This window comes from Narcine bancroftii, chromosome 1, assembly GCF_036971445.1.
Source record: "Narcine bancroftii isolate sNarBan1 chromosome 1, sNarBan1.hap1, whole genome shotgun sequence".
NCBI classification, from domain to species: domain Eukaryota; kingdom Metazoa; phylum Chordata; class Chondrichthyes; order Torpediniformes; family Narcinidae; genus Narcine; species Narcine bancroftii.
Genome location: NC_091469.1, coordinates 39,470,097 through 39,483,348, shown reverse-complemented (window position 1 = coordinate 39,483,348; position 13,252 = coordinate 39,470,097). Strand labels below are relative to the sequence as shown.

At 40.6% G+C, this 13,252-nt stretch overlaps 1 protein-coding gene across 17 annotated transcripts in view; it reads left to right on the top strand.

Annotated features, from left to right (window-relative positions):
* The window catches only part of cntln (centlein, centrosomal protein), a 608,473-nt gene that overhangs the window by 105,781 nt on the left and 489,440 nt on the right, over window positions 1-13,252 (top strand). For all 17 annotated transcript variants that reach the window (XM_069924314.1, XM_069924366.1, XM_069924398.1 and 14 more), the window contains 2 exons: window positions 4,590-4,752; window positions 8,311-8,502. In XM_069924314.1, the coding sequence (XP_069780415.1) occupies window positions 4,590-4,752; window positions 8,311-8,502 (355 nt within the window). The remainder of the gene's footprint in view (window positions 1-4,589; window positions 4,753-8,310; window positions 8,503-13,252) is intronic.

The window sequence follows — 13,252 nt, the reverse complement described above, 5'->3', positions numbered from 1 at the left end:
GCATCTGCAGTCAACTATGTGTCTCTAGGAAGAGTTATGTGTCATTGTATCCCAAGAGAGTACAGTTCATATGTATTGGGGAACCATGCCCACATGCTTTCCACTGGGGACATATTCATGTGCTTAATGTTCAATGGGAAACAAGGGCATTCTTAAGTCTGTGATCTGTTTTCAGATTTTTAAAAAATATAGATCCAGAATATTCAATCAAAGTAATGGTGTTTGCCATTATTTTGCCATCTGAGTTCCTCTCACAATTCTTTATCATTCTACCCAGGGATGCTGTCTGGCCTGCTGAGTTCTGACAGCAATTCTTTGCTAATGAAACTTTATCACTTCTGAGCCTATCCTCCAATTTATTTTCTCCTGTACACATGTAACCTTACCTATTTTATTATAGTCTTTATAAAAAGTTTCAACTCAAAATGTTGACTGACCAATTTTACACTTGGATACTGTCTGATCTGATGAGTACCTCCAGTAATTCTAAGTCATTCTCCACGCCACTTACCAATTATAACCAAAATTCTCCACTTATTCCGTACTAATCCGAACTTTACTATTAAACCCACAGACAAGGGAGGTGTAGTTATGGTCTGGCTTACTGACTTCGACACTAATGTTAGCTCTTGGAATCCTCATATCTGCCCTGAGACAAAGACCGACCCACTGACCATCATTAGGATACTATCTCCTCGACTAGCACAAAACTCTTCACTTCAGGGGATCTCCTCACCAATACCTCCAACCTTATAGTTCTTCAACCCTATAGTTCCTCCACCCCATACTGTCTGCTTCTATTTCCTCCCAGAAATTCACTACCTCAACACCAACTTCCCTTGTCCGGTCCCATCCCATCTAGATCTGGAAGACCATGCATGCTCTCCACCTCTTTGAATGATTCCAATTCTCCAGCCTCCACTGCTTTATCTTCATCATGGATGTGCAATCCCTCTATGCACCTATTCCCCATCAGGAAGGGTTCAGAGCCCTCTGCATCTTTCTTGAACACAGAGCAACAAACACCACTTGGTGAAACTTGTCCTCAGACGTTAAAATGCTTTCCTTTCACTGACCTGCTAAGATCCTCCAGCAATTCTTTGTCTACTGATGATGTTTGCCATTTTTTACAGGTAAACTTTGAAGGAGTAGATGCACAGTTAAATGCAAATGTCCAAGTTGTGGCATCCCACTAGAATTCTTGCCTCATGATTGAAATGCATTGAAGGGCACAGGGTCTTGGTAGATATAAACTAAACTCTCTAAAATCTGAAATCCTGTCCATTTCAGTCTCGGTTCTCCTTCAGTAGCATGACTAGCATTGATTACTGTCAGTCAATCTTTCTCGCATTGAAGATTGACTATAATGATTATGGAGTTTCATTCCTTCAGATTTTGATTGTTGCAGATTTAAAAAATGTCAAAAAATATTTTTTATTATAAACAGAAAATGCTAAAAATACCATTCAAGTAGCACAAGGGTTTATTTAGTAGGGCCACTGCCTCACAGCAAAAAGACTTGGGTTCAGTCGTGACTTTAGTTATTGTCTGTGCGGCATTTGCACGTGCCAGAGATCTAAATATACTAGAAGAAGAGAGAGGAAAAACTGTTGGAAATGTAATAAACAATGTGGCTAATTTTCTGAAATTGTTCAATTTGGTGTTGACTCTGGACTGTTATTTGTGACTGGACTATAACATATGTTATTTTACCAGACTCTTTTGTGTAGTCTTCCAAAGCAGGAAAGGGCTTTGGCAAATACTAGAGCGGCTCAGATGCCCCCCAAAGTTCCTCAACATGGTTATCCAACTGCACGAAAACCAACAAGGTCGGGTCAGATACAGCAATGAGCTCTCTGAACCCTTCTCCATTAACAATGGTGTGAAGCAAGGCTGCGTTCTCGCACCAACCCTCTTTTCAATCTTCTTCAGCATGATGCTGAACCAAGCCATGAAAGACCTCCACAATGAAGACGCTGTTTACATCCGGTACCGCACGGATGGCAGTCTCTTCAATCTGAGGCGCCTGCAAGCTCACACCAAGACACAAGAGCAACTTGTCCGTGAACTACTCTTTGCAGACGATGTCGCTTTCGTTGTCCATTCAGAGCCAGCTCTTCAGCGCTTAACATCCTGTTTTGCGGAAACTGCCAAAATGTTTGGCCTGGAAGTCAGCCTGAAGAAAACTGAGGTCCTCCATCAGCCAGCTACCCACCATGACTACCAGCCCCCCCCCCCACATCTCCATCGGACACACAAAACTCAAAACGGTCAACCAGTTTACCTATCTCGGCTGCACCATTTCATCAGATGCAAGGATCGACAACGAGATAGACAATAGACTCGCCAAGGCAAATAGCGCCTTTGGAAGACTACACAAAAGAGTCTGGAAAAACAACCAACTAAAAAACCTCACATTCCATGCTCTCCATCTACATCTCCCACTGCTGAGGAAAGGTAGCCATCAGGAGACGGCCTAAGAGTGTAAAGGCATGCATTAAAAACACACCAAAATGCTGGAGGAACTCAGCCTGTCTTTTCAGTGTCAACAGGAGACAAAAATACATTGCCAATGTTTTGGGCCTGAGCCCTTCTTCAAGGAATAAGCAGAATAATCCAGAAGCAGAAAATCTCAGAAAGAATGGGAGAGGAATCTAGGCTGACAAAAGGTGTTAATAGGATAGGATAATGGTTGAGCTAAGAATTTATCATGTTTGTGCAAATGGAAAGACTGAGATAGGCAAATGTGATGGAGGAAGAATGGGGGGGCGGGTGGTGGGGGTTAAATGAATGCCAGAAAAATCTATATTAATACCATCCGGTTGGAGGGTGCCCAGTCAGAAGCTGAGGCATTGTTCCTCCAATTTATGGGTGGTCTCAGTCTGGCAGTACATGAGATCATGGACAGACATGTCAGCAAGGGAATGGGATAGAGAATTGAAATGGGTGGCCACTGGGAGATCCATGCTATTGCAGCAGAGAGAGCCCAGGTGCCTAACAAAGCAATCTCCCAGTCCGAGTCCAGTCTCTCCGATGTAGAGGAGACCACAACGGGAGCACCAGATGCAGTAGATGACCTCTGCAGATTCACAAGTGAAAAGTTTCTTAATTTGAAAGGACTGCTTAGGTCCCCGAATGGTGCTGAGGGAGGAGGTGTGGGTGCAAATGGACCATCTCCTGTGTTCACAGAGGTAGGTCCCAAGGGGATGATTGGTGTGGACAGAGGAGTGGACAAGGGAGTCTTGGAGGGAGCAACCCTGTGGAGGGAGAAGAGGGGAATATGTATCTAGTGGTGGGATCTCGTAGTGGGTGGAGGAAATGGTGGTGGAGGATGTTTTGGATCCGGATGCTAGTGGGATGGTAGGTGAGGACAAGAGGAGTTTTAATACATGTGGGGGCGGAGGGGGCCAGGGCAGATCTGCAGGTAATAGAGGATATATGGGTGAGTGCCGAGTTGATGGTGGTAGAGGGAAAGCCATGTTGATTGAAGAAGGGGGACATCTCTGATGATCTGGCATGATGTCCTCATCCTGGGTTCAGATGTGATGGAGATGGAGGATTTGAGAGAATGGAATGGAATCCTTACAGGAGATAGGGTGGGAAGACGTCTAGTCGAGGTAACTGTGGGAGTTAGTGGGTTTTGTGGAAGATGTTTCTCAAGAGTTTATCATCTGAGATGGAGATGGATCACACCCTCCAACCAGATGGTATTAATATTGACCTCTCTGGATTTTGTTCACTCCCTCCCCCACCCCCTTTCTTCCCCTCTCGCCTTTGCCTATCTCTCACAGACATGATAAATTTTTATCTTGTCCCTTATCATATCCAGTTAATATCTTTTGTTGGTCTGGATTCTTCCCCTATTGTTTGAATTCTGAGACCTTCTGAGATTTCCTGCTTCTGAGTTATTCTGCTTATTCCCTGAAGAAGGGCTCAGGCCTTAAATATTGGCAATATGTCTTTGTCTCCTATAGATGCTGAAAAGACCGGCTGAGTTCCTCCAGCATTTCGGTGCATTTTTACTACAATCACAGTGTTTGGAGACTTTCGTATTTCTTTCTCAAAGTATGCAACAACTTGCTTAAAGTATTTTTTTCCTCCCTGCAGCCATCCAGCTCCTGAACAAACCCTATTACAATGTCCTCATGCTGACCTTGGTTACTGCTAAATTGATCTTCCTTTTTATTGTAATCCTGTACTCAGAAAATTGTGTTAGAGATACTTGTTGGTCTGTTTGCTGAACAACTTTTCTCACTTATTAGGTATTTTGTGACAAATAAACATACTCGATAAAAATTAATGGATTCCGAAAACAAACAGACGAGGATCTCTCAAAAATCTGGTTTCTGCCCATATCAAAAAGATTTTCAAAGATCCAGCCAATAAAATTAATTATATGCATATTGCATTGATTTTTATGAAAAAAAATCTGTGAATGTTTTGCTAAAGGCTGTTTTCCAACCTAGGCGATAATAATATCAAAAACTTTTAATGTTGGTTTCCTAATAGGCTATTAGCATATTTAGAAATTGTGCTTCTACAACTGTCAAAAGATCTATTTATATTTGAGTCATGAATATATCACACAGAAAGGAGTTACTGGACTTGGAGGGTTTGTACAAAGAAAGCATCGAACATGCAGCCCAACAAGCTGAACTCATCAAGCAACTACAGACACTCAACCTAGAAATCCGGAAGATGCTGAGGAATCAAGAGGATGATCATGCTTCAGAGACAAAGACTTACCAAAAGGTCTCTAATAAAATTCCTGTAAAGCAGTGGTTCTCAACCTTTTTCTTCCCACTCACACACCACTTTAAGTATTCCCTATGCCATAGGTTCTCTGTGATTAGGTGCCATAGGTGGTATGTGAGTGGGAAGATAAAGTTTCAAAACCACTGTTTTAATGGTACCTAATTGACTTGTTATGTGTACAGTTTCATAACTCCAAGCAAAATATTTCCGTGACAATTGGGTCTCGAGCAGTGATTCTCAACTTTCCCTACCCACTCACATACCACCTTAAGCAATCCCTTACTAATCACAGAGCACCGATGGCATAGGGATTACTTAAAGTGGTATGTGAGTGGAAAGGAAAAAGTTGAGAACCACAGCTGTAAACAAAGCCAATTTGTAAAGGTTTCAAATAGCTTTTTCATCTTCACATTTTCAGAGTATGTTAGTTGTTAGATCACTTGCTCGCTTCTCATAAAATATTGGTTATCTGTATTGTATTGTCTGCCTAGTTCACAGCTTATTCAGATATTCCTAAATTGACCCTAATGTGTTAATGAAGCAAATTAGTAATGATTGCTGAACTGATACATTTTGCAAAAGTAGTTTAGCTATTAAATGTCTTGTCACTTCATAGTAAATTCAAAAATATATATTTTATATGTTTGAGTCACAGTCATAAAGTTGTACAGCATAGAAACAGGACCTTTGACTCAATAGGTCCATGCTGGCCAATGTGCCAATCTACCTTCTCTACCACTTGTTTGAGTTACAGTATAAAGAGAGGCTGTGTTGGTTGGAACTTTTTTCCTGGGGGTGAAGAAGACTTAGGGTGATCTTGTGGAGGCATATAAAATCATGTGGGGCATAGATAAGGTCACAGTCATTGTTATTTTCACAGGTTGAGGTATTTGAAAACGAGAGGGCATAGGTTTAAGATGAAAAGGGAAATATTTAAAAGGAACCGAGGATGGTAGGTATGTGGAATGAGCTGCCAGAGGAAATGGTAGAGGTGGATATAATTGCAAAATTAAAATAAATATTTTGACATGTGCATGGATTGGAAGGGTTTAGAGGGCTATGGGCCAAGGTCAAGCAAATGGGATGAGCTTAGCCTATCACCAAGCCAATTTTCTATCCAATTGGCTAGCTCATTAAGGATGCCATGCATTCTAACCTATGTCAAGTAACATATTAGATATTAACAGTAAAAACAGAATGCTAGAGAAACTCAGCAGGTCAAACAATATCCTTTATATAGCAAAGATAAAAATACGTAACCGACATTTAGGGCTGAACCCTTCATCATGGGATGGAAAAATGTCCACAGATATCTGAATAAAAAGGTAAGGGGGAGGTGTGGGGAGAGGAGCCTGGTTCAATTTATTGGTGGTCTTGGTGGGATAGTATAGGAGGCCATGGACAGACATGTGAGTATGGGAGTGAGATGAAGAACTGAAATGGTTGACCACTCGGAGGCCTTTGTCACTGGTGAGGACAGAGTAAAGGTGCTCAGCAAAGTGATCTCCTCGTCTGCATGCAGTCTCTCCAAGGTAGGGAAAGCCACAAAGGGAGCACTGGATGCAATAAATCATTTGTGTAGATACACGAGTGAAGTGTTGCTGCACTTGAATGGCCTGTTTGGGGCCCTGGACTGTGGTGAGGGTGCACGTGTGGCACCTCCTTGTGGCCATGCTGGGGGCTGATTGGTAGGGAGGGATGAATGCACGAGGGAGTTACAGAGGGAATGGTCCCTAAGGAAGGCAGAGAGGGGAAGATTTGTTTGGTAGTGGGATTATATTGTAAGTGCCGGAAAATCTGGAGGATAATTTGTTGGATGTAGAAGATAGTGGAATGCAGGTAAGGACAAGGGGAATCCTGTGTTTGTTGCATCTGGGGGCAAAGGGGGCCAGGGCAGATGAATGGGAAATGGAGGAGATGTGGGTGATGGCTGAGTTGTTGGTTATTGGTGGAGGGGAAACCATGTTTGTGGAAATGGAAGACCTAATCTTGGGAATATATGTGGCAGAGATAGAGAAATTGTGAGAAGGTATAGAATCCTTGCAAGGGTCAAGATGTGAGGAAGTGTAGATGAGGTAGTGGTGAGAGTTGGTGGGTTTGTAATATATGTTGGTGGAAAGCTTGTCTCCTGAGATGGAGACAGGGAGAACCAGAAAGGGGAGAGTGTTGTTGGAGATGGACCAGGTAAGTTTGAGATCAGGGTGGAAGTTGGCAGCGAAATGAATTAAGTTGATGAACTCATGCCAGGTGCATGAGGTAGCCCTGATGTAGTCATCAATATAACAGAGGAAAAGTTGTGGGGACTTGCCTGTGTAGCCTTGCAGCATGGCTTGCTCCACAAGCCCACAAACTGGCAGGCTGTAGCTGGATCTATGCAGGTACCCATAGGTACTCCTTTGATTTGGAGAAAATGGGATGAGTCAAAGGAGAAGTTGTTTAGAGTGAGAACAAGTTCTGCTAGGCAGAGGAGGGTGGTGGTACATCAGAGAGACTGGGAAGAGACTGGGAGATTGCTTCACTGAACTCTTTCGCTGTGTCCGCACCAGTGACGGAACTCCCAGTGGTCAATCATTTCAGTTTTACGTCCCACTCCCACACTCACATGACTGTCGATGGCCTCTCATAAATTGGAGGAACCACACCTGATTTTCTATCTGGGCATTCTACAGCCAGATGGCATTAAAATGGACTTTTCCAGTTTCTGCTATCCTGGTCTTCTTTCCCTCTCCCTTTCCTTCCCTCTGTCTTTATTCCCTCAGCTCTCCACCCTATCCCTCTCTATTCACCTCAGCCATTCCTCCTCCCCTTGCTGTATCCTCCCTCTCTCCTCCATCTATTACCTCCTGCATTTGACCATGCTCATCTCGTCATGCCTCCCCACTTTTTTATTTGGATCCATATCTTGATGAAGGGCTCAAACCCAAAACGTTGGCTATGTATTTTTTATCTTTGCTATATAAAGAACACTGACCTGCTGCGTTTTTCCAGCATTGTGTTTTTAGTTCAACCACAGTATCTGTGGACTTTTGTGTTTTATTTCAGATATTAGAGTAGGCTGAAATCTTGGTAAAAGAGGGAGGTTTTAAGTTGAGTTTTAAAGTTGGGGTGAAAGATAGAAATTTGGTAGTTTCAAATCTTTACTCTAGGTTAGCTGTAGATATGATTGTAAGTGTCAGTATACAGAACCTAAAGAAGCTACATGTGTTGATTGGTGGAGCAACCTTTGTTATTATCCAGGCCAACATGTGATAGTGTTAGAGAGATTTGCTAAATGGCACCTGTGTTCTAGGTCCAAAGATTTGTGTCATACTTGTGTGATCTTACAGATCCATCCTATCACTATCTAATCTGCATATGTGTGTTGTGATGGTGGTGAAAGAGGGTGGTTGGGTAAGGGTTGGATTCGCCTGGTCACACATTTGCTTTTCCAAGATTGGAGAGTTTGAGATAACTATATTCACTCATTGCTTGTAAGTATTTTCCATATTGTATAATATATCTGTGACTGTCTAATCTGTTCCTTTTCTCTCTAATGGAATATATATTTCTTATTAGAATTACAGTGACCTGATCATGCATTACGATGCATTGAAAATCAGTGAGGCTCAACACCAGCAAAGACACTTTTCCATGACAGCTCAACTATGTCAAAAGGAGCAGCAGATAAGAGAACTTCTGGAAAAACTACACAAGGCATTGGACTCTGAACAAACTGCAGTGTGCATGACCACTGCTAAAGATGTGGAGGTAAGATGTGCTAAATGGAAGGCTGTAGCTTGTAATACTGGCTAACTGTATTGTACAAAGTTAAAAGTCAATGAAGTGAAAAATCCTATGCTGAAAAGCTAGCGTGAAATGATAACCTCACTGGTCTGAAAAATGATAGTTTTTATGTACTTGAGAAGAACAGATTTTAACCTTCTGTGTTTTCCACGATGGGGATGTTTATTAGGCCAATCTGCATTCTTTGAAATTGTTCTGATCCATGGTCATTGTGACCTCACAAAGTCTTTTTGACATTCTCGGCCTTTTGGTCTTTGGATCTCTGCCTCATCTCAGTTTTCAACAATTGCTGTCTTTGGATCATTGAAGATCACACCAAAAGAGAGTAAAAATACTACACATGATAGAAATTTAAAATAAAAACAACATGCTGGAAACATGTCTATGGAAAGACAAATAGACTTAACATTTAATTTTAAATGAATTTTAATTTTAATTTAGAGATACAACATAACAGGTCTGTCTGGTTCATGAGCATGCATTGCTCATTTGCACCCATGTGTCCAATTAACCTACTAACCTTGTATGTCTTTGGAATGTGGGAAGAAACTAGAGCACCCAGAGGACATTCACACAGTCATGGGGAGAATGTACAAAGTCTGAGAAATTTTAACCCAGGTTGCCATCATTGTAGCAGCATTGCGCTAAACAAGATTATGCCAACAAGATTATGATAGGGGAGACAGCCAGCGCCTGTTTCCCAGGGCAGGGATAGCAAACACCAAAGGACATACTGTATGTACAAAGTGAAGGGAGGGAAGTTTAGGTGAGATATCAGGGATAAGTTTTTTTATGCAGAGTTGTGGATGCCTGGAATGCCTTTCCAGGGATGGTGGTGGAGGTTGAAACATTAGAGGCATATAAGAGACTCTTAGACAGGCATATGGATGGAAGAAAAATAGAGGGTTACGGGGTTTGGAGGGTTTAATATTTCTAAAGGAATATATGGGTTGGCACAACACCGATGGCTGAAGGGCAGGAACTGTGTTGTAACGTTCTATGTTCAAAAAGGGTACCATAAGCTATATTTTTTAGTATTTTCTGATGACAAAATGTTTTGCTTGTTGTTTTCTGTAAAGAAACTCTTACCACTGTATTAACTACCAGCATCGCATGTATGCTGAATGTTTGAGTTAGAACAGGCGGAGAATTAATAGGTACATATGATATAGGAAATTACAACGTTAAAGGGCAGCAACTTCAATAATATTCTATTACTTTGTTTTTAGTCTGTTGGCTATATAACCAGAAACTGCCTCCTGTGGGGCACCTGTTCTTACATTCCAAATCAATGTTTTCATGTCTGGCATTACTAAGGTCATGAAAACTGCAGGAAGGAGATGGTGGGGTGACCAGTGGCTAAGTTAGCAACTTAAATGAAATAATTAAACCACTCCCTGTGGGCTGGTCAATTTAAGATTTGTTGGGGTTGAATTTATTGCCCAAGGTCTCTGAGGTTTGTGTTGTTTGTTTGATCTGATTGATACCTCTGTTTCACATTGTTTGCTTTCATGGATTCAACTTTCTCACTTCTCTACCTACATGTTTTTCTTTCTATTCTTTTCTCTAACTCTTCTGTTTCATCTTACCTTTATATCTAACGTCAACCACGTGTTTTTGCCATTCTTCATATAAATCTTGGCACTTAGCTAGTTGCTGAGATTACCTTTAAACCATCCATCTCCATTCTCCACTGACCAGTTTCCCCCAGTTCAGCCTTATAATTACTTGCTTTTTTGTAAGTTTTACTCTAGTGCAATGGCATCAATGTAATCTTGTAGAAAAAGACCATGTTGCCTTGTTTAAAAATTGAAATTTGATTTGTCACGTGGCTGTTGGATTTGCAAGGTTGGGTAACTAAATCTTCACCACATAGATCACTGAATTTGGCAACAGAAGTGGGTAGAGCGGTAAAGCAGATGTATGGCATGCCTGCATTCATTACTCAGGGCATTGAATAAGCTGGCATGTCATTTTGTAGCTTTATAAAACTTTGGTTTGCCCACATTTGGAGCATAGTGTGGAGTTCTGGTCACCACACTGGAGGAAAGATCTGGAGGCTCCAGAGAGGCTACAGAAGATGTTCACCAAGATATTGCCTGGATTGGAACATACCAGCTGGAAGGAGAGATTTGACAAACTTAGATTGTTTTCTGGAATGTTAGAGGCTGACAGATGAAGTATGTAAAATTACGAGGTAGATAGTCAGAACCTTATTTCCAGTTTGGAAATATCAAATACAAAAGTTCATAGATTTTATGTGGGGGGGGGGGGAAGGGTGGGGAGTTTAAAATAAATTTATGAGGTAAGCTTTTATAACAAAGAGTGGTAAGTGCCTAGAACACTTGCCAGGGGAAGTGTAGAAACAGGTACAATAGCACTATTTCAGCATTGAGGCAGACTCATTGTACAGGCAAGGAAAAGAGTTATATGGACTATTTGCAGGCAAATGGGATTAGTTTAGATGAGCATTATGATTAGTGGTCAGAAGGGCTTGTTCCTGTCCACCTGACTGAAATGTTTGCTCTTGTGATGCAGTTGGGTATATCATCCATTTCCAAGGAGTCACACTGTGCAAAGAAAACTGGGAGAAACTGCTTCTTCTCCCCAAGGAGAGACATGCATCATGAACTTCTGTCGGAAACACTGAGGGCCATATAGGACTTAAATCCTATCTTCCTCTATGTTAAACAGGGCAAGATCAGGTCCTCAAATTTTATGTGTGGCATGCAATTGATAACATTCATTCCAAGCAAAATGTTCTAGCTTTTCTGGTCAAGTTCCTTTTTGAATAAAATTGTGCTTAACTATTTTTCCATTGGAGATCAACAAATGAAAATCCTTTTTTAGCATCTCAGCATTTGCCATGTACATCCAATGATGTATCTGCAATCCAATTCCTATAATTGCACATGTTTCAGTAGAAAATTCTTATTTTTTTTATAATGAAGGGTTTTGAATTGAGGGGAAGTAGGGTATCATGTTTGATAAATATTTAATTATATTTACAGAAGTTATTCAATAAGTGTTAAAATGGAATCTTATGATTGCTGCTTTGCTTTTCTTTAACCTGCTTACATCAAAGGTGATATCAATATGTAGTGTTTTCTTTAGCTGCACTATTGTACAATGCACATCTAATTATTAATTCATAGTGTCTGACAGTGAGTGTATTCTGATCTAATTTAAAATTCTATTTCAACTTGACAGTATACTAATAATTTTAAATATGTTGGTTGTTCGAACTGTTTCCTGTGGGTTAAGTCTCAGTGGAGTTCAACATTTTCATCTATCAACTGTTCATGTGAGAGTTTATAAAAAGTCTTCAGCCAGGAAGTGAGCTTACTTGAAAACTGGTGCTGATGGGAAATGCATTTCCTGCTAGATGACATATGGAATAGCTCAACATTGACTCCATTTATGAAGAGACATAGTTGTAACACTGGAAGGATGTAAGCCAAGAATCAAGCCAAAATCTTATTAAAAATGGAAACAAAATGTTTATTATTCCTCTTCAGTATCCTTGATTTTAATTGCTCCACCATTAGCAACTGTGTCATCAGCTGCCAACATCCTGAACTCTGGAACTTCCTCCCTAAATCATTCCACCTTTTCACCATTCCCTCTTCTCTTAAGATGCAATGTAAAGTATTCTTATCTAATCAAACATACGATGGTGTACCTCTATGTCTCATTTTGATTCAATACACATTTTTGCTAGATAATACTCCTGTGAAATGCTGTTGAATGTTTAGGATGGTGAAGGAGGAGAGGATGAGATGTATAGAAGAAGTGGCATCTGAGAAAAATATCCTTGCAGTTGTGTTCACTATTACTGTTGGCGAGAGTTTCAGTTGGCTTGTTCGAACATTGAGAATCGGATCACACCATCACAATGGAGAAATTGAATGTGAAGAGTGGGAATCATGTTCGGAAGGCAGAGAAACAATGGAATCCAAGTTTAGCAGTTTTCAGTTGTATCTACAGCATACTTGAAGTTGAAGTTTGGAAAATAGACATGAAGAACACGGGTGGGTCCTTATACATATCATGGCCTTTATTGAAGCATGGCTTAACAAAAGGTATGAAGAGCAGTTCAACAACCTTGTACTCATTGTTTTCATTGAAGATAAACAAGAATAAAAAGGAAATGTTGGCAAAGAAAAGAATTGCAGCTGTTAGAAAAGATGACGTGCTAAAAATGTCCAGAAATGGGGCCAGAAGCAAAATACTTCAGACCTTGAAATCTGAAAATAAAATGGGAAATGCTGGATGTTGGCCGAAAGGCAGCCATGGAGAGATAACAATGGTCTGCTAAACAGAAAAAATAAGAACAGTATACTTGAATTATATCATTTTTAAAAATTACCACAAACATAAGTGCTAGAAGTTCATTAAAACACAAAGGAAAAAATGAATATAAGAAAAACACACCATCTATCCACATTTAACTTTTCAATCAAAATCAACAATGCTATCCTTAGGAGAGAGTCACGTGATGGAGTAGTGGCCAGTAGGAGAATACCAGCCCTCTCCAAAAAAAAAGAAATAAAGTGAAGAAAACACAAAGTTCAAGAAACACAAAACACAACAAATAAAAGATAAAGTTGTGGAGAAAAGAAAGAAAATAGCACCCAAGAAGGAAAAAGTAAAAACAATGGGAAAAAAAAAAGAAGAAAAGACGCCGGAAGAGAAAGGAGAATGCCTTACCTGC